The sequence below is a fragment of the Protomyctophum bolini genome (genome assembly GCF_963924005.1).
Source record: "Protomyctophum bolini genome assembly, chromosome: 11".
Classification (NCBI taxonomy): domain Eukaryota; kingdom Metazoa; phylum Chordata; class Actinopteri; order Myctophiformes; family Myctophidae; genus Protomyctophum; species Protomyctophum bolini.
In genome coordinates, this window is record NC_137872.1 from 8,928,186 (window position 1) to 8,953,394 (window position 25,209).

Here is a 25,209-nt window from a genome sequence, read left to right on the forward strand (position 1 = left end):
CGTTTTGTTTTTGTTTAAAGGGTATAGTTCAGCTGCAAATGGTAAATGGACTGCATTTATGTAGCTTTTTTCCAAGGCGCTTTACAATGTATTTCACATTCACACACCGATAGTAGAGGAAACCATGCAAGGCACCAACCTGCTCACGGGAGAAGTTATAGGGGTTTCAGTTCAGGACACTTCGACACGTAAGCATGAGAGCTGGGGATCAAACCTGGGACCTTCAGATTCCAAGACGGCCGCTCTATTCCTGAGTCACTGTCGCACACACGTCTTTTGTCTTCTTTGCCTTTAAACTAACATGGACATGAGAAATTAAGTTTTAAAATGTAAATTAAAATCTGAACAAAAATTAGGTATAAAATATGGGAGAAAGTAATGTGTCTTCAATCTTCATTTGGGGGGAAGCAAATCTTGAAGCCTCTTGATTTCTTGCAGTGCCTCTTCCAGTCGTTTTTGTAACTCGGCACAGTTGGCACAGTCCATTTTCTTTTCCTGTTAGGCTCTGTTAGGAGTTAAGGAGAGAAAAAAAAAGTTGCTGGGCCAGGTGTGTACTTTATTAACTGTCGTGAACTATCCATTTGAATTAATTTCAGAATTGTGTGGAATATATTTCTGTCAAAGTTCTACTATGAATCTGAATGTTGTATCTCCTGGATCATTATTACACCTGTATTAAGAATTAAAGTTATTTAAGTCAAACATGCATTTAATTTTATTGGGGGAAAACTATGGTTTGAATGAGACTGTTGAACGGAAGACATCTATGACAGGCAGATTGTAGAGTAAATGTTATATGCTTATATAAGGATTAAATAGTGATAGTGATACTCAACCTCAGGCCCGCGGGCCACATCAGGCCTGCGGGACCATTATGACTGGCCCACCAATGAAAATCTAAAAAAAAAATCTGGAAAATGAAATAAAAATAAATAAATCTGAATGAAGTTATCTTTAATTACATTATTATAAGTAATACTATTAGAGTTGTACTATTACTCGAACGAAAATAAAAGCTTGGGGGGGGGGGGGGGGGGGGAGATGCAATGCAAATGAAAGACATATACTGTGTATCCCTATTCCCTGACATAATTTTATAGCTAAACGGACAGAATTCTATTTTATTTGAATGATGAAACCCAGCTGCCATTAATAGTTGGAAATGGAAATGGAAATGCGGAAATGGAAATTGCGGAAATGGTGGAAATGGAAATTGCGGAAATTGCGGAAATGGAAATTGAGGAAATGGAAATTGCGGAAATTGCGGAAATGGTAATTGCGGAAATTGCTCTTCACTTATAGCTATCTATTTTCAGGTAGATTGTTTTATTTTACTCAGTCAGCCATATCACTACTCATTTTTTTTCATGAAAAAGGTCATAGCTGGGTAATCTATTTTCAGGCAAATTGTGTTTATTGTATTTTATTTTACTCAGCCATAACAATTTATTTTCTGTTAACCAACTTGCTGGCTGGCAGGCAGGCAGACAGCTACTCATAGACAGGCAGACAGACAGACAGCTACTCATGGAGAATTTGACAGGCAGGCAGTCAGACAGCTACTCATAGACAGGCAGACAGACAGACAGCTGTAATTGGTTTTCGATGGTGACGTAATGACGATGTGTTTTAGTGTTGGGAGGATTAAAGGTAATGATCCTATGTATACATGTATGTAATCTGGCACCACTGCCGTATCAGGCACAATTAGTCATTACGTCATTTGCTGGGACGGTGCATACGCATCAAAATTGGCGGGACGGTGCATACACATGGAACGGCTGGGACGGTGCATACCCATGGAAGGGCTGGGACAGTGCATACGAGTCCCGGGCGAAACTAGTACTTGCACGCTCTGCTTGCGCAAGTAATAATTGCAATATAAATGAATACGGGTCTAATAACTGATGTGTCATGATTGTCATTTGACTCGTTTGGTTGGAAATGCAGTACAAACCCTCCCAGCCTTGCTCTGGAACATTTCATGTTTAGGCCAGCTCTAGTTTAACTCAAAGATGGTCAAAGATTTAAACAAGTCCATCTTCTCTTGTCTCATGTAACTACTTTACCTTTTATCCTTGTAAACATGTAAAGGAACTAATGGAGCACCAGGCATTCCCTGTTCTAGCACTAGATGGAAAATCCAAAGTGTGTAGCCATCTTTGGGGCATTTTCTTTTTAATGTTTATTTTATATTTTGTATGGAGGGACAGACAGTAGGCCGACAGGAAATGGTGAAAGAGATGGGGGGGGGGGTGGGGGGAGACATAAAGGCCGTCTGGATCGGGAGTCGAACCCTCGGCACACTGCCAGACTGGATTACCAGCCAAGGTGCCTGGCCCAGGCCTCTTTGGGGCATTTTCAGTTGCACAATTCCCTTTGTGTGTACTGTAAGTCACTGCAATTAACTATATGGTGTCAATTATGCATAATACAGTAAATTACTTTAAATAATTAATTAACTTACTCACCCTCCCTTCATCTCATGGATTACAATAGTTGATTTCTTCCAATATTAGCTTGGGTGGCGATGACAGATTAACCCTAATTATTAGGACAAGCAGAGGAGTAGTTGGCGTTTTGTTTTTATAGAAAATTTTTATTCAACATACATTTTCCAGCAAAAAGGCAATATACAGGAATAGTTGTCGTACACTGCTGCTACACTGAGGATTTTAAACTGGAAAAGATCAAATCAAGGTGTGATTCTGCAGGTCATCTTTTTACTGCACTTGTAACAAGACAAAACCCCAATGCAATTAGTTAAAAAAAAAAGAAAAATCAAGTCAAAAAGAACCTGGGGGGAAATAAATCAAAAATGGGAAGTGAGGAACGCAAAAAAGAAAATCCTACACACAGAATATGAACAGGCGGCTCCTTCTGTACCCAACAACGGAAAAAAAATGTGTTTCTCTTAAATTTTACACGCTCATATTTTTAAATATACAATTCTTAAACGTTGTCTTTACAGAGCCAACTATGCGCTATAAGGGGGTAGCATTCCTTCTGTGCTTAAAATAAAAAACAAAAACAGGTTTCAAAAAAGTGTTTCTTACAATGCTGGTTTTAGTCTATCATAATCCTCAAACCAGCAGTGAGTCTGCAGCTTCCTATCAAGCACAGCGCAGTTGCCGCTCCCGACCACTAGGAGGCGACATATCATCAATCACTCACACCTGCAGATGCAAATAGAGCGGGGGAGGTGGGGGGTGGGGAAGAGGTTCTGAGGGAGAAACCGAATGGAGGAGCAGGGTGAGAAGGCCTGTTCATACTCCAGTCTTTCGTTGATGAGTTGACGGTCACCTCATCACCTAAAGACTGGAGTATGAATAGGCCTAGAGGGGGACACAGGCGAGGGCAGAACTGCAAAAGAAAGTGACTGGATGAATGGGTGTGGGGGGGGGGGGGGGGTGCATTAAAAGCATAGTGGATATGGAGTAAAAACCAAAACTACAATTATAAAGTTTACATTTTCCAGTCCTGAGAAATGTAAAACCTCTTTGACATCAACTGCCAACGTGCAAGATGAAGTACAGACAATTTCTTATTTTTATTTTATTTTTTTTCATTTTATTTTTAAACAGATGCTGTGGATCCTTTTTTATTTTATTATACAAGATTTGCAGAAAAAAAACAAAAACAAAAAAAAAGAATCCCAAACTTGTTTCCACCCCCCTCCAACCAAACTAAATGACACAAAGAAAGAACTGTGTGTAAACATGGAAATATTGTGTTGCTGCTGTCGTTTATTTGCCTTGTTGCACTAAGGGGTGGGGGGGGTGGGGGAGGGGGGTTGGTTTGGGTGAGGAACGGAAAAATTAAAAGCCACATTGGGGCAACTAGCGAGGTCTCCTCGGCCGCCCGTAACATCCGCCATAAAAGGGTCAAAGCTCCCTTTAAAATTCTCCCACAGAATCGCCCAAATCACTTTCCTCTCGCTTTTCCCCCCTCTGTCCAAATCGTTCACCTCAATCTCGTTTCTCCACGCCAAGCAGTGCAACGCCCCTGGCCAGAATTTCATTCGTAGAAATCCTCTCCCCCGTGGTGGAGGAGGGGGAAGAAAATGGAAAATGTATGAAATGAGAAGAGAAAACAGCCACCCCCCAAAAACAAATCATGTCTAGAGTTCATCATACACTGTGTCACTTCTCCTCCCGACATGTTTTATTGTTAAAATCCAATCAAATCTTTTTTTTCTCCCCGTTTTTCAGACACCAAACCAGGAAAAAAAAGAAAAAACAGGCATTCTGTACAGAAGCCAGAGAGAGAGAGAGAGAATACCCAACGTAACAGCCTCTGAAAAAAGATAAGAAAAGACGTGGGGAGGTGGTAGGTTGGCTGGCTGGTTGTCTGGTGCGGGTCAGTTGCAGTAGGATCAATTTCACTGAAGACTCAGATAATAGCAATAGTGCCGGTGTACAGTTGTTCAGGCCTGGGGGTGTTAAAGGTGATGAACACACAAGCAAAGCACACACCAACATATGCACCCTTTCGCTGTCTGTCTGTCTCTCTCGCTCTCTCTCTCCCCCTCTCTCTCACACACACACACACACACACACAATCATACTCACGCCTTCTCACACACACACGGTTGGTTACAGTCTGTGGTTATGGTCGCGCTGGGTGGGTCGGAGCAGGAGGTGGGAGGAGGGGTGAGGAGGAGGGGGCAGGCTGCTTTAGTTATGGATCTTGATTGCTTTCTCCAGGTACGTGTAGCGACCTCTCTTTGGAGCTTTGTTGAAGTGGTCCAACCCTAGCCAGGGGCGCGGGTGAGACATGTTACCTGGGGAGGGAAAAGAGCCAGGGGACAGGGGGTAGGTAGCGTCATGTTAATAAAAAGAGATCTTGTGGTACAAAATTAACTTCAAATTCAGAATGAAAACCACTTGGATCAGTGAAGGGCCACTTTTAATGACGTTTGGAGACACATGTGTCATGGGCAGTACCTGGCTGTGGCTCAAAGTCCTTCAGGTTGACTTCGTACTCATCCTCAGTGATGTACTGATGCCGACCCATCATCACAATAGCAAACTTGAACTGACAACACACACACCACAAGAGTTACAGGAGCTCTGGTCACACAAGCAGACCTCTGGTCATTAGCAGCACTCTGTCAGCTAGCCACGACAGAGTTCTATTGTAACTTCATACTGTATTGACTATCAGAAACAACACACGCACACACACACACACACCTTAAACTTTCCCTGATCAGCTGAACATTAAAGCTCACAGGTTGTAATGTTAAGTTCAGAGAGATTGTTATTAAAGGTCTTGTATTGTGTGTGTGTGTGTGTGTTTTGTGCGCACACTGGGTGCTGAAGGAACAGGACAGAGTGGAGAGATTGAAAGTGAGCAGAGAGAGACAGGAAAAAGGAAGCAGGAATTGGTACCTTCTCAAACTCTTTCTCTTGGATGTCCAACATGGTCTGAATCCTCCTCATCACGTCACGGAACGATTCACCCTGCACGACAAACACGGATGCATGCAACCGATTGGTCAAAAGATAGTTGGATAAGTGGACATACATATTGTATAGACATAAAAAAAAGGCTTGGACACAGACAAGCAAAAAAAATAAAAATACATGCACACAAACTGGAAAAAGCAGACATACAGAAAAGGCAAAGAGACATATAGAGAGACAGAAAAGCAAATAGTCATACAGACTCTCAGACACATGCAAACAGACATGTAGAGACACACAGAAAGGCAGGCAGACATGACACACACAAGATATATATAGACATAGCACACACCTGTCTGATCTTGAGCAGGAAGGGGATCCCAAAGGTGCCAAAGACTTCCTTGTGGAAGTGTGCGACGGGAATCAACATCTCACTGTCCTTGTCCAAGTCTACCTGGTCTACTGGAATCTCCTGGATGGACAACATGGACAGAGGGAAGCCATGAGAGAGGGAGAGAGCGACTGCTGAACGTTAAGAGAAAGAGAGACAGACAGCTGGGTACATACCTCTATTCTGAAGGTGCGACTGGCAGCAGGAGATAAACATTCTAGCAGCTCGTCCTCCTGGTGCACTCCTATGATTTTATAACTTACTATCTCCAACAGTCTGGAGAGATGGAAAAGGCAGGGGTTAAGAAGTGACAGGGTGAGGTATGTGGAGAGAAACGGAGGCAATGGAGGGAAGGAGAGGGATTCTTTTTGTAAATATATACACACACACACACACACACACACACACACACACAGAAATATTACATTCCCCCTCACGCAAACACTATTTTGTCACCTGAGTTTCTCAGAGCCTTTGTCAGAGAGCTCAACCGCCTTTTTACATTCATCCAGCAGGTCCCGCACGCAACCGTGCTTGTCAGGGTAGAGGGTGATCTCCTGTAAACACACAGTAGATTTCAATGTCTCATCACCAACAGACACAAATAAAGGGTGTGTGTGTGTGTGTTTTAATGCTGCATTCATACTGGCATCTACAAAGCTGCAGGCCAACAGCAATGTAATATGCTGCGTTGCATTTTGCAGCTGCCAGAGTGTGTACAGCATAACATAACCGTGTGTTACCTCCTCTCTGAACTGGCTGTTGAGCCATATGGACTTGAAACTCCTCCTATTCTCAAAGTCTGTGATCTTCATCTTCAACTGAGGAGTGAGAGAAAACAGACCCATATTTCAGATAGACGGTCATAGCATCGTACGCCAGTAGCAAAATCAGACAACGGGTCTTCAAACGAATGGTCGGCCGCAACAATGACAGACCAAACACATAAAAGGCCAAGAATAACTGACCGACAGATGGACAGACCGAAAGACAAATGATTTAAGGAAGACCAAACATCCTGGAAAAAACATGAGAAACCAACACCAAGACTGACAGAAGGACAGGCTGATAGAAAGACAGGCAGGTTGACAGGTACAGACAGAAAAGACTGGTAGACAGAAAAGCCAGACCAGTATACATTTTGTCAATGCATCTGCAATCATTTGACTTTTTAATTTATCAGCATTTAATTTACCACTTTCAACCTGGCGTCCCAGAATTGGCCTCGGGTCTTAATGTTTTGGGACGACTTCAGCCATTATACATTTCTGTTCTCAAATAGATTTATTTTGAATAGAGTGTCGGCACGTCCATGTATCAGGTTGGGCATTAGCCCCAGACATCTAGCATGGTTAGAGCTCATTAATTCAGACAGGATACCTGTTGGTAGTAGAGTTTCTTGGGCTGTCGTGGTTTGAAGAACTGCAGCAGGTCTCGTAGCGTTCCCTCATAGTTATGTCTCAGAGGGTTCCCTGGACCGTCCCTGTACCTGACCAACACACACACACGCACAGAGAGGACAGAGAGAGGACAAGAGCAAATGGGGGGGAGGGGGAAAGGAGGATGAGAAAAACATAGATAAAGAGAGGCGACAGGTTACAAAAACCTGAGATGGTTCTCTGTGTGTGTGTGTGTGTGTGTGTCTAAAATCCTTTTAAGGTAGATGAGGAGTCATGGTCGCACAGAGAAGTGTGTATGTGCTCATGTCCGTTTTAAGTGCCTTGGTCACTGTGTGCGTGTGTGTGTATGAGACAGGCCTCCTACCCCTGTGTGTGTGTGTATGAGACAGGCCTCCTACCCGTGTGTGTGTGTGTGTGTATATGAGACAGGTCTCCTACCCCTGTGTGTGTGTGTGTGTATGAGACAGGCCTCCTACCCCTTTGTGTGTAGGTGTGTGTGTGTGTGTGTGTGTGTATGAGACAGGCCTCCTACCCCTGTGTGTGTGTAGATGTGTGTGTGTGTGTGTGTATGAGACAGGCCTCCTACCCCTGTGTGTGTGTGTATGATACAGGCCTCCTACCCCTGTTTGTGTAGGTGTGTGTGTGTGTGTGTGTGTGTGTATGAGACAGGCCTCCTACCCCTGTGACTTGAAGAACTGTAGCAGCATGGGGTCTGTGTTCAACCTCTGTGCTACCGTCTTCGCCACCTGACAGAAAAAAGAAAACCGTACATTACATTCTCCAAACTGGGTTTTAAACGTCTCACAGCAGAAGCAACCAGGGACCACCACCAGACCACTGGTTGTAGTTCTAAACGGATCACAACCAGGGACCACCACCAGACCACTGGTTGTAGTTCCAAACGGATCACAACCAGGGACCACCACCAGACCACTGGTTGTAGTTCTAAACGGATCACAACCAGGGACCACCAGACAGACCACTGGTTGTAGTTCTAAACGGATCACAACCAGGGACCACCACCAGACCACTGGTTGTAGTTCTAAACGGATCACAACCAGGGACCACCAGACAGACCACTGGTTGTAGTTCTAAACGGATCACAACCAGGGACCACCAGACAGACCACTGGTTGTAGTTCTAAACGGATCACAACCAGGGACCACCACCAGACCACTGGTTGTAGTTCTAAACGGATCACAAGGCAGAATACCATGGTTCTGGTTCTAAAGCGCAATAATTATGTTCGGTGTGCTATGCCGTTGTGTGATGAATTACAAAAGTCAGACTTTAAATGTAAATGAATCATCTGAAGAAAACCCTGTTCAGTTAAAAACAAACCCCCAGTTTGAAAAATGTATTTCAGGCCCTGCTAAATACAACACCATGCGGTTGTACATGCATGCTGCCTGCAAGTTATCATGGTCACACTTCCAGGGTTCCAGCGTGCGACCTATTAGGTCGCATATGCGACTTAATTTCTTAATGTGCGAGTTAAATTTGAACGAGGTCGCACCGGTGCTACTTATTGCTTTCACTCCCAGCCTCAACCATGAAGCACGGGCATTTGCGCGATAATAAAATATGACTTTATTCTCGCTCATTCCGCGCCTCCTCTCTTTCTCGCTCCCTCTCTCTCTCTGCCTGTCTGTCTGCACCGGTCTGCACCCGACACGCGTGAGTCCTGAATGGTCCCTGAAAGTAGTTCATGCGGTTGGACAGTGTGACCACAAAGCCAGGGTCATTGTGGACGCGCTACGGACCTGAAAGTAGTTCATGCGGTTGGACAGTGTGACCACAAAGCCAGGGTCATTGTGGATGGTCTTGTCACAGAAGATGACGTCCACTCGATGGTAGAGGTCCCGGAAGTAGTCCTTAGCTGTGGGCAGCTCACTGCTGTCGTTCTCTGGGTCGTCCCTGAGGGTGGAGAAACCACAGAGGAAGAGGAAAAGAACAGGAATGCGTTACGAGACAAATTAAAAGTACGGTATGGAGGTGATGAAATGTTATTTTAGATGGGAGAAACAGAGGAGCAGAGGGCACAAGGAAGGAAGGGGAGAGAGAACAAGGAATTGGTATATAGGAAAGGAGAGGGAAGGTCAGAAAATGGATTGATGTAGAGCCCTGCAACAGAAACGGGAGTTCGCGGCTCCCGCGGGACCAAACTCAAAATGTTGTGGCGCGGGCGGTATTTAAATACCTGCAAGCGGGCGCGGGCGGTCAAGATAAAATAAGCAGGCACCGCAAAATCCCGCAATTAACCAGATAGAGAGCTTATATAGCCTACAGTTTAGCAAAATATAAATGTCTGATGAGAACGTATAATTTCCTCTCTCTCACTCTCTAACAGACATCATCAGGCACGCTCCCAAAGCGGCCACACCTGTCAATCATTAGTAGGCTAATCACTCTGAGAAGTGCATGCAGTGTGGATCGAGTTCCTTTTCCCCACAATGGACATTTTAGCTTCTAAACCATATTCTAAACCCCTTGTTGCTTTTCCCTGTGTGTCAGCGTCACTCACTCAGCAATAACGGGAGCGGTCGGAAGCGGGATCAATAAATCACTCCCGCGCAGGGCTCTAGATTGATGGACAGAACAGATTGAAAGAGACATTCAGAGCCTCTTCTGGGAAATGTATCAGGGACAATTACACACGCACATACACACACAAACACACTTACTTCTGGAAGACAATGATGTCCCCATCCATTAGCTCATCCAGAGCCTTGTCCAGAGAAACATCATAGTCCTGTATCCGTTCCGTTAGGTTGGGCTTTACTTCCTGAAATACACATTTGTCAAGAAATGAGTCAACGGTGACAACCAGAAAATTGTAATAAGTAGATGAGTGGTTGTGTTTGTGAAAGAGGTGACAGAGAGCTGATGCAGACAAAGAGACAGGTACGGTAGATATGACAAGGAGAAAGAGTATAGACGGGGGAGAAGGGGAAATAAACTTGACAGTGAGAGAAAACAAAAAGACAAAATTAAGGGAAAAGTCAGAGAGAGAGAGAGAGAACAAGAGGTGAGATGACAGACAGATCTCACCTCATAGAGGATAAGGCTAGTCTCCTGCTGAAACCCTGCTCTCTCACACATGACTGGCAACAGGTCTCCTGCTCGGGGCAATCCAACAACAGAAAACACACTTAAACAACGTGCTGCGTGAAACACGCGCATACGTTCAGACTGCAAATCACACTCGGTGTAACAGATAAACACAAGTTTAAAGTAAGTAAACTGCCTGTTCTGCATGCTGATCACTAACGAGTCTATACTAAAGTAGGGGGGAAACGATTGATTAATCATTTTAATTTTAGTAATGAAATAAATGTATGTTTCTGAAGGCAAATTAAACATTATGCAATTTCAAAGTGGTCTGGTGTCAGTAAGCACCACTTACGTATTTTGCAGGATATAGGTGTGTAGATATGTCCACAATAATTTAAGCTTCTGGTTTTGGGATCATACATCTTCAAGAACAACATGACGTCGTCTGAGAAAAGTCATAGAAGAGAGAGATTAAACAATGAGGTTAGCGGCACATACATTTTAGGACATACATTTTAATCCCAGTTACAATATCAAAACAATTGCCCCAATGGCAATGGAATTTTGTGCGACCTCAAAATTGGGATTTGGTGAATCAAAACATTTCAACAAGAGAGTGAGAGAGAGTGAGAGAGAGAGTGAGAGTGAGAGTGCGAGTGCGAGTGCAAGTGCGAGAGAGAGAGAGAAAGCGACTCACGGTCTTTGTCGAACTTGGGTAACGTGGCCCCACTGGCAGCCAACTCTGGATCCACCGTTTCCAGAAATATTGTCCAGGGGTTCTCATTGTCGCTCAAGTCGATCATCTGACACACACACACACACACACACACACACACACACACACACACGTGTTAGGAATCATCTTTGCAAGACTTTCTGTGCTATAATAATCATAGCCTAGAATTTGAGTATTAGGACTATAATCCAAGTTTAAAATTTGGTTTTGTATTAGTTACAGAGTTGTCTTCAACCTTGATCTTATTTTTTTCTTAATGTACACTCAACAGATGCATACATTTACACATATTTACAAGTCCACACATTTACTGTACACAGTTTTAGCCACCCACCACCCCAATGGCGCAGCTTGTAGATCAGCCATTTTTATAGATCAGGCATATGTACAGCACATACAGTTCAAATACAGAGGCTTACCGACTTGCTGCAGTCGGCCTCGTAGTCCAGCATAGCGGGCCGCTTGGTTCCGTTGCTCCGGGCCTGCATGGGCCACAGCCTCATCTGGTCCTGTGGGAAACCCTGTGACACAACAGACCGTCTCAGACTGGGCTATACTCAAACACATTATGGATAAACACTGTGGGAAACCCTGTGACACAACGGAACCGTCTCAGACTGGGCTATACTCACACATTATGGATAAACACACATCATCAATGTCTTAATGGTGCGTTCATACGGGCAGATGCATACAGTGTACCATTCATTGTCAATGGGAGGAAATCCTACATTTGTAAAAGAAGACGTAAAAGATACAAAGCTACAAATTGAAGCCGACCTGGGTTCAACTTCCAGTTGCAAAGCTACAAAGCTCCAACTGTAGCTGCAATTGTTATACGTTTTGGTTTTAGTCATAGGCTCTTGAATAGTTTTTCGTTTTAGTCACCTGGAATGTTTTAGCGTTAGTCTAGTTTTAGTCAACTAAGTATGATAAGATTTTCGTCGACTAAATCTACAATTGATTTAATCGAACAAAATGTGTTTAGGCGGGCCTTGATGCAGTCGTAATGACTTTTTGCTTGCAGATCGGCTATTTTCAGCATGCAACCAAGTGTAAAATGACTTATACTGGATCTCTTGTCCACTAGTCCCTTCCTGACATCCGTTGACGAAATCGTCAGTATATTTAGTCTTAGTCATCATAGCTTAGTTTTCATCTAGTTCCAACACAACAAGACACACACACACACACTCACCATGGTCTGGGACAGGTTCTGGACAAACTCCTGCAGCGTGGAGCTCTTCAACACCTTGAACACGGTGTACTTCACCTTCTCCTCGTCGTACATGTCGTTACCCTGGTGACCACAGAACTGGTCCTCCGTCACCATCTAAGGAGTGGGACACGTTGGGAAGACAAAGAAAGGTGACTGGAATGGAAGAACAAACAGTGATGTCTTGGAATACTCTCTCCACCACCGTGAGGGTGAGTGCCACAAAGACTAATGGGTTCAAACTATCCTTCGTCCCGGCTGCTATTCAACTGCTGAACGGCAGATAGCACTTTATTCTTGCCCTTTTGCACATACTGCCCACTAATGCACTTTTGCTGACTTTGCTACTATTGTATGTCATGAATTCTCTGTCTCTAGTGCCCTGTTCTTAGATCTTAGTCTTGTATTGAATGTTGTGTGTACTTTTACTATGATCTGGCTGCAAACCAATTTCCCACAAGGGACAATAAAGCTAACCTTGAAAAACAAACGCTCCATCAATGGGGATGTCACTTTTAGCCAAATAAATACCCTTTCTACTGCCACCTGTATTGCAATATACATTGATTGACCCATGTTTGGCAAAACACTGAACAGGCTGAAACATAAATGCTAATGGTGTGGCTCAGGCACCTATAACAGATTCTGAATGTACCCGCCAAAATAGAACCCTGGGTGGACTGTAACAACATCAATGGAAAGACAACGGTTTTGTCTCTAAATGCAAACATGACATGGTAAACTATAAGACGATTAACATCAAAATGGCGGGTCAGTTCCTAAACTTCCTATCCTTTACATACCCGACAACAAGCAACATATAATCCAAAAATGGGCAGCCAGTTTCCTAGCTAACCCCGCCCACCAACACACGTCTCCAGGTAGAGCTTTAACATGAGCGCCTTGCATACCTGGACCTGCATGTAGAGATGCGCCTCCTGGCGCTCCTTTCTCTTCTGCGCCTCCACTCTCTTCTCCTCCTGCAGACGCTCCACCAGCTGCTGGGGGATGTCCACGTCAGTCACCGGTAGGAGAACCTCACCTGGGAGGGAGAGAAAGAAAAACATAAGAGATCTAAAATAAAAAGGCTGATTTGTTGCAAGACACTTGACACTTGACGAACATGATGTATTTTCACCTGGAAAAATCGCTTGTCATGCGATACAATCAGGACCAACACAATTTAATTATTAGTGAATTTGTAAATTCACAACTGCCGACCCCGCGATTCAGTCGTTAATATTGTCCCTGGCATATCTTTTGACATGAAAGAGTTTGTGAACCACTGCCTTACCGAGCTTGGACTCGCGGATGTACACCAGCATGTAGGCGTTGGTGCAGTGGCGAACCGAGAGGTCGTCGTCATGGCCGCCGTAGTTGTGTTCTATGGCTTCCTCTTTGGTGCACCGAGACACAACATCATCATCAAACTTACACCACTAGAGAGTACAAGGAGAGAGTGGGAGGGGGACGGAGAATGGAGGAGGAGAGAAGCACACCACACTTAAGATTCATTTGGCGTCAAGTTCAGAACAAAACATTGATTCATAGTTTAAAAATAGAATAGAAGCGCTGCAGGAATCAGTCAGTGGCTCTTACATTGATGGATGCACTTTGGTGTTACAGGTAGGACTATATAGAAAAAGTTTCAAGTTGTACCGTTTAATTCCCTAGTTGTAAATTGCAGACTTGTAAAGAAAAGATTCCAAGGCACTTTGGTGAAAAACATTAGTTTATTGATGAGCAAGGCAAATAAAAAATGACCTATGCATTTCGACCGATTTAATTAAAAAAAAATCACCAAAGACTGAGTGCCTTGAAATCTTTTTCTTTACAAGTCTGCAATTTACACCTAAGGAATTAAGCAGAACAACCTTTTTGTCTACATATTGATTCATAGTGTTTGTATTGTACTTAAAATGCCCAAATCTCACAACAGCCATTTTTAATCCCTTCCCCTACACACTCTCACAGCCCGAACATCACTCTGAATTAAACTAAGCTAACGTTTGCCTTTAGGTTTGACCTACTTAGTTATAATCAAAAACAAATCAACTCAACACTTTTTATTCTTAATCTTAACAAAACCATTAAATTACTTTAAATATCTCAATCCCTTTGTGTTTTGTCACCAATCCTCTTTCAGAACATAACAGCGTTAGGTGTGATGATGTTGTGGTGCAATGACTCACTATTGGTTCCTTGACGCTCCCCTTGCCGTCTCCTTTGGGGTTGAGATAGACGACGTAGTGTCCTCCGTGGTTGTCCCCGCTGTGCACCAGCACCGCGTGCAGGATGTAGTTGGCCGGGTCCTTGGAGTCCGTCTTCTGGAGGAACTCGTCCAGGGGCAGCTGCTCTGGGAACTCAAACCTGGGGAACAGAGGACACGCCTTACATGGTCATTTCACTTGGCAATAAAAAAACGAGAGAAAGAGCGAGGAAGAGAACAAGGTAGGAAAGAGAAAGTGTGATCCGATATCTGTTCACCGGCTACTTCACACCTAGCCTGGGCACCATTTCATTTTGGGTATATGATCCTGTCGGGAGCGGATGATATCGTTACGTCATGTTGTAGTATTGTTTTGTAGTTGACAGGCAGGAACAACAGGGGGCAACTTCCTTTCCCCTCAAACCGATTTTTCTCAATAAAAGCTACAGGCTACGAGAGCTTTTATTGAGGGAAAAGGAAGGAACCTTCCTTTTCCCTCAATAAAGTTGCCGCCCGTTGTTCCTGCCTGTCGACTACAAAACAATACTACAACATGACATAACGATATCATCCACTCTTGACAGGATCATACGGACTTTTGAAACAGAGACCAGGCTTTGCTCCGAGGTGGTGGAAAGCCTGGTGAGGCGAGGTTACTTCACAACCAGTTTGTGTGTGTGTGTGTGTGTGAAGATGTCAGTAGACCAGGTGCTGATGGCAGCATCACAATAATTAGTCAGAGCCTGTGAAAGCTCCAGCTGAGGCAGATCATGCTGAAAGCATGCTCAGCAGGGGGATTAAATGGAAGACATTTATATTTATATTGAAATCAAAGTCATCTGGTTGATTACAAGTTAGGAATTAACCCATTTAGACCTGATGAAATTAAAAAATATATACAAGTCTTCTAAATCCTGACAGTTTTCTGAAAAACCTTATGTAATGGTATGTAATTGGCCACCGGCGACCCCCATCTGAGAATATGTTGTTCCAGGGACCCCCCAGAAGCAAAGATTTGAGTTAAAAACGTTCACTCTGTAATAATATATGCTCAAAGATTTGAGCCACATTTTCAGTTGTGTAGATTTTAGCTTGTAGATCTGCTATTTTTCAATAGCTAAAGTATAACATAAAGCGTTAAAACAGGGGTTCCCACGCAGGATGGGTTAAAGGGGGCATATTGTAAAGACCTACGAGACTGAAAAAAAATACTTAAACTTTAACTGTATTTTATGGCGCGTTCACACGAGGCATATGTAAAGATCACAGCATATGTGTTGCTTTTGTACATCCGTTGTTCACACGGTCATTGACATCATCCAGCGTGTCCGTAGTAACGTGTTGGAGGCGTGCCGGCTGGTGCGGGAGATTGAGAAAAAAACACAACAAAAAAACAGAAAGGAACTTCCCATGTACGCAGTTTGTGTTCCAGCTAACCTCTAACTGGGGCTCTCTGACAGTTTCATTAGTGTAAATCATTCTGTTTGTGTTCGGATGAGAGTCCTATTATATCCATGTGGACAGTTAAACCCCCCCCCCCCTGCCCCCCAGGGACTTTACATACACTTAAAGACTTCCTGCACTCACTTTTCACTCAAGTCACTTGGCCACCATACTGCGGTGGGGTCAGCACCGCACTGGAGTACTGCCTGAAGTGAAGTCCACAAATAGACTCTGTTAACCTGGATCACAGACTTTCTGTGTTTCGGCGTACACATCACAAATTTCCACATCCCATTTAGGACTTTCGGGTTACCTTGGCTTTTATGTATTTATGTATTCATTTGGTCATTTTTGAGAGAGAGGCGCAGAGTGTCAACAGAGGTACGGCAGTAAAGGCTCCTGTGGGAATAGAGCCCATAGCAGGAAGTGGCACAAACGTTCCTAACCACTTTGTATACTGGACTTGTGTTGGCTCTGTACTTTGACGGGTTCACCCCGATCTAGAAGATTGGGGGGGCTCAAGAGGTTCAGGAGGGAGGCAGGTTGTCCAATGATCCATGGGTCGGCGGTTCGAATCCCGGCTCCTCCCGTCTAGAAGTGTCCTTGGGCAAGACACTGAACCCCAAATTGCTCCCGATGTGCTGGTCAGTGCATGAATGTGTGTGTGAATAGGTTAATGTAATGCACAATCTATGTAAAGCGCCTTGGATAAAGGCGCTATATATATATAAATGCAACATTTAGAAGATCAAACTTGTAGCTCTGCTATTTTCGGCTAATGTGTCCCCCATAATATGGATGCTGGGGTTCAAGTGGTTAACCACTGCACTTATCGGTCCGTCTCAGTGTGCATTTGGCTGCTTGACGTGAACCGATAAAAAAACTGCACCTGGTTGGATAAACGTATATTATGGATGCGAGAGTGTGTTTAGTTTGTCACCTGTCATTGATCTTGATGTTTTGGTCGGTCTGTGGGTCGTACATGAACCTCATCAGCTGCAGATGCAGAATGGGAGGGAAGGTCAGGAACTTCACCCCCTTCTCTGCTTCCTGGAACACAGTTACATATACAGTCTTGTGAGGACATGGTCACTGATTTACATGCACCTCCACAAACACCCACTTTCATGACAGATGCAATTCCATGTTAACAACATGGCTTTATTATCCAATATTATCCACGGTAAGAAAAAGGAAAAAAAAGCACCTAAAGAAATACATACAAATGTAAAAAATAGTATTAGATCTCATGTTACATGGTTACAGCTTTAAACAGAGACACAGGGCTTAAAGCAAAAAAAAAATCCCAAGAATGAAATTATCTTTTTGCAAATCTGCTGATCTCATTAAATGACCCCTCAGGACTGAAATCCGTCCCCAGGACTGAGAACTTTAAGCCCCGAGAGACACTTGTATTCCTTTGTAAGGCTTTGGTGTTTTCCAAACAAATCAACCTGGCTTATAGAGCCAGAGTTACACACACACCACTGACACGGAATGATTTGTATACTGGAATTACTGTCAGATTCAGGAAGGCGAGAGGTAAAGGATTGACAGACCATTTGTATACAGGAGTATTTCAAACTTTATTATACGACGGGTGTCAATTATGTGTGTATATGTGGTGGATATCTATACAAAGTTACAAACACCATCCGTGGTCTGTGAATGTGTGTGTAGTACATATACATGAATGTAAATATGGATTATGGTGAAAACTAACCTGTAGGCCATGCTCTCCTGCATCGTATTTGTTGTCTCCATCCAACTGTTCTGTTGCCACGTAGTCTTTGAAAGACTCGAATACTGCACACGAGAGAGAGAGAGAGAGAGAGAGAGAGAGAGAGAGAGAGAGAGAGAGAGAGACAAAGAGTGACGGGTAAGGATTTTCATCAGGATTTTCACCTCACATGCTCCCAGGTGATGGAGAGTCGAGATAAGGATTATAGACTGCTCACTGCTACTGACTGACTGCTAACTACACAGTGTGATGATCTGTCCATTTGCCATGCTGTTGTCTTCTTTTCAAAGACAATAGGTGCTTTCCCCATTAACTTTACAAGAAATCTCTGAGAAGAGAATAATACCAGCACTCATGGAGATGTCATTTCGTTTAAGGCACTTATTATTTTATAATTAGCATAGTATGTTGCGGAGCAGACAGCACAAGGTACGCGTTTCGGCGTTAAGCCTTCGTCAGTGGTGTATGCTGTCAACAACAGAAGTGTCACATTGTATAGTGTCCGTAGGGTGCGACACCTTCCCCTGTCCGTGTTAACCCATTCTGACCTGAGATCAGATTCATACGAGGTTTCCACTGGACACACACTGGTCTGATTAACCCATTCTGACCTGAGATCAGATTCTAAAAATGTCAGTCGTTCTTCGATTTTTCAAAAAATAGCAGACCTACAAGCTCGTAGCGCGCCACTCGGTGGCGCGCTATGAGCTTGTAGATCTGCTATTTTTCAATAGCTAAAGCATAACATGATGCTAACACCAAAACGGGTTCCCGGTCAGAATGGGTTAATGCAAACAACAGAAGTGTCACATTGTATAGTGTCCCTAGGGTGCGACACCTTCCCCTGTCCTTGTTAATGCAAACAACATTCAGCCAGAACCCAAAAGTGCAGTCATAGTAGAGACAAATTCATATACAAACAGAGCTTGTCCTTTAGACAATGTACTAAAACATTAAATGTTCTTTCCTTGATGAGAAGACAGGTTGAGCAACAAACAAAAACTAGCAAAACACTTTAGTTAACTAATAAAGAGCATGTCTGCCTCTCTTCTCAATAATAGGTTCGGGACCTCAATTGAATTTATTGAGAAGAGACATGCTCTTTATTAGTTAACTAAAGTGTTTTCCTAGTTTTGGTTTGTTGCTCAACCAGTCTTCTCATCAAGGAAAGAAGATGATTTTGTAGCTATTTTTGCACATTACATTCTCTACTACTTCAATATAAATCCTGCTTAAGACCACTTAATTACACTAGGGAGCAGAGTATGCATCCTAGTTTAAATCTTGGCAGACTGAGGACAGCTACCCTTCTATACATTATATTTTGTATCTTATTTTAATATAACTGAAATTACAAAGAAAGTAGTCACATGTCTGACGACTTTGTCCGAGTCTGTTCCCTGACAAGCTTGATAGGCACAAGTACACAGCTGATACACAGAGGCTTGATTACTATGGAAACCGGAGGCACAGCTGGTCAAATGTTACACTCATCAAATGACAGCATCTTTCTAGGTCATCTCAATTTATGTAACCTTGTTACCTTTTGGACACAACAGGTACATAATATGGAATGTTATCTAGGTAAGAAGTGATACACAGTGAAATCCTTAGTGTTCATTTTATTAACACCAATAGTGCAGTTATTAGATTTTCCAACGTAGCCTAAATGTACCCTGGCTCAACTTAGTAAACTTAGATCGAGAGTAAAGTTTCTTTTTAAAGGGCGTGATTTAACACATTCATTGCCAGGTTAATTAATTCTTCCAAAACTGGCAGTGTTTCAGTCAAGACCGAGACATGAACCTTTTGTAAAAACAAATAAACTGTTGTCTTCTTTCACCCGGAAATACATTTTGTAACCACGACCAATTCTGTAGTTATGGGTCGTTGAATAAAGCTCGTTTTGAACAAAAACAAAAAAACTGTTAAGGAATCCGAGACGAATGCATTTTTCAGAATCTGATAACATGGAGGCGGAGGGCAGGCGAAGTTTTCACTTCCGGTTGTATCTGTTGCTTAGCAACCTAGAGAGAACTACAGAGATGTCTGTCATCTACGGTGAAGCGCTGGATTACACTTGACAGAGATTTCCGTCAACACACGGCAAAGAATGTGTCAACAAGAAGGAATTTGGAGTGTAAAGCCAGTCAGCCCACCGTATGTCACTGCCCTACTCTCTCTCCCTCGTGTTTCCTATCGAATAAAAGGTTCAGTAATTCCACCAAAATCTCCAAGTTAAATGAACACTATTCACTTTACAGTGTAGGAAACCATCTCGTCAATCTGATAAGACGGAAAAACCAGCAGTACCAGTGCAGTTGAGAACCACAACAACTAAACGCTGCTGCATTGCATTTAATTTCACTGCCAGTTGACAGAATCAACCGCCTGCCAGCCCAGCTTGTGAAAAACAGTGAAGAGACAGGACAAAAGAGGAGCACAGCGGCATGGAGGCTGGATAAAGGCAAGGAGAGATGGAGTACTCACTGTTCTTCTTTCCTTTGATGCTGAGCTGGATGTCATAGTAGTCTTCTATCCGCTCTGACCTGTAGTCCACATGCTTACACTGGATGTATGACTGGAGACACACACACACACACACACACACACACACACACACACACACACACACACACACACACACACACGGTTTGATATAGATCATGGATCTGGGGTGCCACTTAACACCGAGCTCAATGTAGTCACATGGTTTCTTTTCTTTTCACAGTTACATTCATTGATTACTTACAATTGTATTATTTTCATAACCGATTCATCGGACAATTACCGAAAAGATTAATCGGAGTATGGCTCTTATTTAGCCATTACCCATTTAATTTAATTTTAAGCATATTTTAACTAAAATAAATACAATAAAGATGAATCATTTATTTAAAAAAAAATTGCTTTAAAAGGTAATCGATAAAATGCCGCCCCATTTCAAATCAAACAACGTGACGAGCATTCAAAGCATGAGAGAAGTAGACAGGAGGACAAGGAGAGAGAGAAATTGAGAGTCAACATACCACCATCTTTCCTCTGAAGAGCTTAGGGATGGTTCCCTCAACACAGGTGCCTTTCATTTTGTTCTCAACGTTGTCCAGGAGCTGGAACAAACACGCACGCATTAAGCACATTTTTCAGAGGTTACACACACAGCAAACTTGAGAGCAGTGACCAGTATGAAATGAGGACTCACGACTCTGCACAACTCCTGGACGTCATGTTGCATGAAGCTGTCTAATGTCTCCCAACTGTATACACATAAAACATAATACAATTATTACTATGGGAAGGATACATTTGTTTGCTGCAAAATTGCTGCATCATCGAAGAAGCCTGACACTTAATGACATACCGTTATTATTGTGGAACAGACAATATAACATTATAATTCAGTTCTCCACAGAAAACATGTACGCAAAAGACAAAACCTTCGACTGTAATTTCCAAACTGTTCGGAGCAGAGCATATTGTTGCTGTCCGGAAGAAACCATCTACCGGTAACTCAATTTGTTTTTATCGGTTATTTTTCATTTTCCATAAATGAGATCTATTGAACACCCTTTATGTCTGTGTTGGTTAAAAACATTTAACCAATGAAAAGTATTAAAAATCGCTTCAACAAAAAAACAAAAAAAACTGTACATTTTGACAGCAGAGAAATGTTACATTAACATCCCCCATTGCCTGCCTGCACAGTTCATTTGTAGGAAAGAATGTGGTCATTCTGTGCATACAATATCACAATTTATACCACAATAATAAAACCCGAACCAAGTACTTTCCCTTTGTGAGAAAGGGCTTCATGCATGCGTCTGTAAAGTGTAAGATCATGATGCATCAAGGTAGGTAGGTTACCCAAAGGACTTGGTGAGTTTCTTGGTGCCCACAGGCTTGTCGCTGTGCTGCAGCTCGTAGAAGACCCTCTGTAGGGCCAGAGGAACGCTCTTGGATGAGTCATCACCCTCTGTGGGCATCATGTACACCGCCTAGAGGAGAGGAGGGAACATGGAGGGGACATTAAGGCTGGGCGATATGTAGAAACTCAAATACTAGCACAATAGTTTAACTTAAAAAGCTCAATATTGTATAGTCATTTGTAAAAAAATATATTTTTTCAATGTATAAAATAGGGCTTAAGAAGTGATTAAAACCAGTATGGGCATCCTGTACATCGCCTAGAGGAGAGGAGGGAAGGTGTCAGATATTAAGGCTGGGCGATATGGACATGGATAATAATATCAAAATATTGCCCAGCCCCGTCAGATTAGCAAAGAACGCTAAACACACTGACAAACACTGACAAAAGCACACAAACACGTACCCGTCTGAGCTGGTTGGTGAAGAAGAGCGTCTGTAGCAGGCTGTTCATGTAGCAGGTTGCTCCCTGGTTCTTCAGACCCACATAGCCTGTGTGTTTCTTTGAGTCCCAACTGGGGAGAGAGACAGAGCCATGTAGAAGGGCATGCAGAAGGTTCAAGGCTAATTCACACACACACCTCCAGAGAGAGAGAGACACAGATTAGGTTGGAGAGAGAGAGAGAGAGAGAGAGAGGGAGAGGGAAACTACTCACGCCACTCCGTGTGGAGCGTCGGCCTGCACATAGACTTCAAAGGAGACTTTGTCATCCTCAATGAAGCCTCTCTCTGGATCGGTCACATCCTGAAAAACACCACAAATACAACAACAAAAAAACATTCAAGCAGTCAGGTCTGGTTATCCAAGAACTCAACACACTCAGGAACATTAGGGTCCATCCATATTTATGAGAGAGAAAATGTTCTATGCTGTACACAATTGTATAGCTGCAAGAACACTAGACTGTAAAACAAAGAATTAATATACACTCTTTAGTGTACATATTGAAACATTTACTTCCATTTCTACACCCTCAGGGACATTACCGTGTACCTGCCTTAATTGTCACACTTGCACAGATGTGTGTTGTGGCATCTAGATATCAAAGTTAAAAGTACAAACACAAAAGTGGGCTAGAATCATATATTGTTTTCATGTACATTAATGTATATATGTTGAGCCATACATACACACACCAATCAACGTAAATATGGCTCCTACAGAAACAGATTGCAATCAGGTTTAATCTGAAGCTCATTTCTCCTTTTATCATTTGAGTTTGTTCTTTCCCCTCTTGACATGTCTGGTCAAAAAAGGAAAAAGAACGAAAAATGCGTGTTCCCTGTACTCACACTCCAGGACATGAAGTTGGAGAAGCCCCAGTCGTTCTCCTTGTGAAAGAACAGGTGGCTGATCCTGCGACTGAAGGACTTCTCATCGTCCTTATAGTTGATGATCTTCAGCATGGCCTGGGCATGGCAAGACCACGACCTGAAACGCACACCGCCACATTGTCAACAGCCTGAGCGATGCATGTGTAATGAGGTGTACACATGGACAACAAGAGGCAATCTACTTGGTATTAGTCTTGTTTGACATAGTAACATTGTTTTCTTTAATATGTGAGGACTTTGTATAAAGCCTCAGTTATACTTTAGCTGTGCACATGGCGCACAACAGAGTATAAATCAGACATAAGCCTGACATTGTCCTTCCTCACGGTGTTTCATGATTACGTCATGTACCTTTATTACATTTTTATTGGGCAAAAGAAAAAGTGCTAAAGTGTGTGACACACACACATGCACAGAAGTGAGTTCTGTGCATGTCCCACAACAAAGAAATGAATAAGTAACTTGTGTATGTCTTGCGTGTAAGGCTAGCACTCATGTTGTAGAACATGGACGTGTACATGAAAATATATTCTATATAAAATATAAGGCCTGGACAGCTAGGGTAGCATTCTATATAAAATATAAGGCCTGGACAGCTAGGGTAGCATTCTATATAAAATATAAGGCCCGGACGGCTAGGGTAGCATTCCGGGTACCTAGACAGCGTGTCGCGGGTTCGACTCCCGATCCCGACGACCTTTGCTGCGTGTCACTTCCCTTCTCTCCCCCTCCCCATTTCCTGTCATCTATCAATAAAGGCAAATAGCAACAACAACAAAAATGTATAAATAAAAATATTAATATATTCTTTTTTTTTTGTTGTTGAAGAAATCTATGTTGGATAAAGACTGTTTAAATGGATCCAGATAGCTGCTCCTCAATATCCTCTCTCTGGCACCCCACTGAGGTCTTTCCAACAATGCAACTAGGTCGCTGGTTTACGAGCAGGCATCGGTTTCTGCTGGCTGACGGGGTAAGATCAGAAGTATGACGTGTCAGTTTCAATGATTGAGTGTTCAGATGAGTTTTGATGCGCCATTGAGATGTTTATGCTAATTCAACAGGGGCATTCATCTCAGATCTAAAATGCTCGAAAAATGAACAAATTCTAAAACAATGGTTTTAGATTGTATTCTAAAAAACTGCACACACACAAAAAAAAAGTTAGCTAAATCCGTTTGTAAATTCACAGAATCTCTGTCTGTGCGTCTATCACAGGCATTACTCAGGCACAGTCTGACACATTGACGTCAAACTTGGCGTCTGTCGAAAAACCATGCATATCTGTTGGTCTGTCGGTCTACATCTAGAGCTTTAATATAACAAACACTGAACTATTTTAGAAGTTTTGCTTATTTTGTTAAACTGAAAAAAAGTTATACAAAATAGTATTGTTTTGGTATCTGTACAGAATACGAGATTTCCTTTCCAACACTCTGGTGTTGAACATTTTCTATGATACACACCCTTCACCTGTCTAAAATAGATAGCCTGATTCACATTACTGCCAGTAAATTATCCAGGTAGTCATTTTCACCACTGTGTGGCAAGGTGTGTGTGCGCGAGCGTGCGTGCGTGAAACTCTATGATCAAAAGTTGTGTACATATGCGTAGAGTGCCTATGAACACAACTGAGGTTAAGGTTAGGTTTAGGTGTAGGCTGTCAATCACAGCGCACCATTTAACCCATTCTGAACGGGAACCCATTCTGGCGTTAGCATCATGTTATGCTTTAGCTATTGAAAAATAGCAGATCTACAAGCTCATAGCGCGCCACCGAGTGGCGCGCTACGAGCTTGTAGGTCTGCTATTTTTGAAAAATCTAAGAACGACTTGACATTTTTTTTTAATCTGATCTCAGGTCAGAATGGGTTAATCAGACCAGTGTGTGTCCAGTGGAAACCTCGTATGAATCTGATCTCAGGTCAGAATGGGTTAAGTCTCAAACCCGAGGCAGAAACCATATTTACTTACGTGGAGTCAGACTCTGCATTGCACTGCAGGAAGAAGCCAACACTCTTCTGGTGTGGCCGGTCGGGGTAGAAGCGCGGCATCACCATGATCTTCCAGGGAAGGTTCCTGACGAAGCACGAGGGGCTCAGCACAGACTCACTGAGGCGGCTGAAACGTTCCACCACGAAGCGAAACGTCGCTTCCGACCGCCAGCTGGTATCTGCAGAGGGAACGATGGGGAAAACAGAGAGAGAGAACAAGATATTTAGAGAAAGATGCGTAGTCATGACCCACCTGTTCAAGCTGTGTGCTCTTGGGTCATGTCTAAGGAGGACATTGACTGAACAGGTGAATATAAGGATGATATGTGCAGTGAAACTGAGATAGAGATACTAGATA

General features: G+C 43.0%; 1 protein-coding gene across 6 annotated transcripts in view; it reads right to left on the reverse strand.

Annotated features, from left to right (window-relative positions):
• Positions 1-2,569: 2,569 nt before the first annotated feature.
• Positions 2,570-25,209, reverse strand: part of usp7 (ubiquitin specific peptidase 7 (herpes virus-associated)) — a 30,939-nt gene continuing 8,299 nt past the window's right edge. The window contains exons 3-33 of one of the 6 annotated variants that reach the window (XM_080776583.1): positions 24,832-25,030; positions 22,816-22,954; positions 22,179-22,267; positions 21,929-22,037; positions 21,759-21,782; positions 21,463-21,593; positions 20,801-20,855; positions 20,628-20,708; positions 20,089-20,179; positions 17,581-17,663; positions 16,798-16,907; positions 14,398-14,575; positions 13,500-13,644; positions 13,117-13,247; positions 12,188-12,322; positions 11,409-11,510; positions 10,951-11,056; positions 10,606-10,698; positions 10,251-10,318; positions 9,884-9,984; positions 9,724-9,780; positions 8,963-9,116; positions 7,878-7,945; positions 7,180-7,288; positions 6,543-6,620; positions 6,256-6,356; positions 5,976-6,075; positions 5,761-5,880; positions 5,394-5,465; positions 4,947-5,037; positions 2,570-4,783 (exon numbers count right to left, since the gene is read on the reverse strand). In XM_080776583.1, the coding sequence (XP_080632709.1) occupies positions 4,677-4,783; positions 4,947-5,037; positions 5,394-5,465; positions 5,761-5,880; positions 5,976-6,075; positions 6,256-6,356; positions 6,543-6,620; positions 7,180-7,288; positions 7,878-7,945; positions 8,963-9,116; positions 9,724-9,780; positions 9,884-9,984; positions 10,251-10,318; positions 10,606-10,698; positions 10,951-11,056; positions 11,409-11,510; positions 12,188-12,322; positions 13,117-13,247; positions 13,500-13,644; positions 14,398-14,575; positions 16,798-16,907; positions 17,581-17,663; positions 20,089-20,179; positions 20,628-20,708; positions 20,801-20,855; positions 21,463-21,593; positions 21,759-21,782; positions 21,929-22,037; positions 22,179-22,267; positions 22,816-22,954; positions 24,832-25,030 (3,227 nt within the window). In that variant the 3' untranslated portion in view covers positions 2,570-4,676. The remainder of the gene's footprint in view (positions 4,784-4,946; positions 5,038-5,393; positions 5,466-5,760; positions 5,881-5,975; positions 6,076-6,255; positions 6,357-6,542; positions 6,621-7,179; positions 7,289-7,877; positions 7,946-8,962; positions 9,117-9,723; positions 9,781-9,883; positions 9,985-10,250; positions 10,319-10,605; positions 10,699-10,950; positions 11,057-11,408; positions 11,511-12,187; positions 12,323-13,116; positions 13,248-13,499; positions 13,645-14,397; positions 14,576-16,797; positions 16,908-17,580; positions 17,664-20,088; positions 20,180-20,627; positions 20,709-20,800; positions 20,856-21,462; positions 21,594-21,758; positions 21,783-21,928; positions 22,038-22,178; positions 22,268-22,815; positions 22,955-24,831; positions 25,031-25,209) is intronic. The other 5 variants (XM_080776579.1, XM_080776580.1, XM_080776582.1 and 2 more) reach the window with 5 other exon arrangements.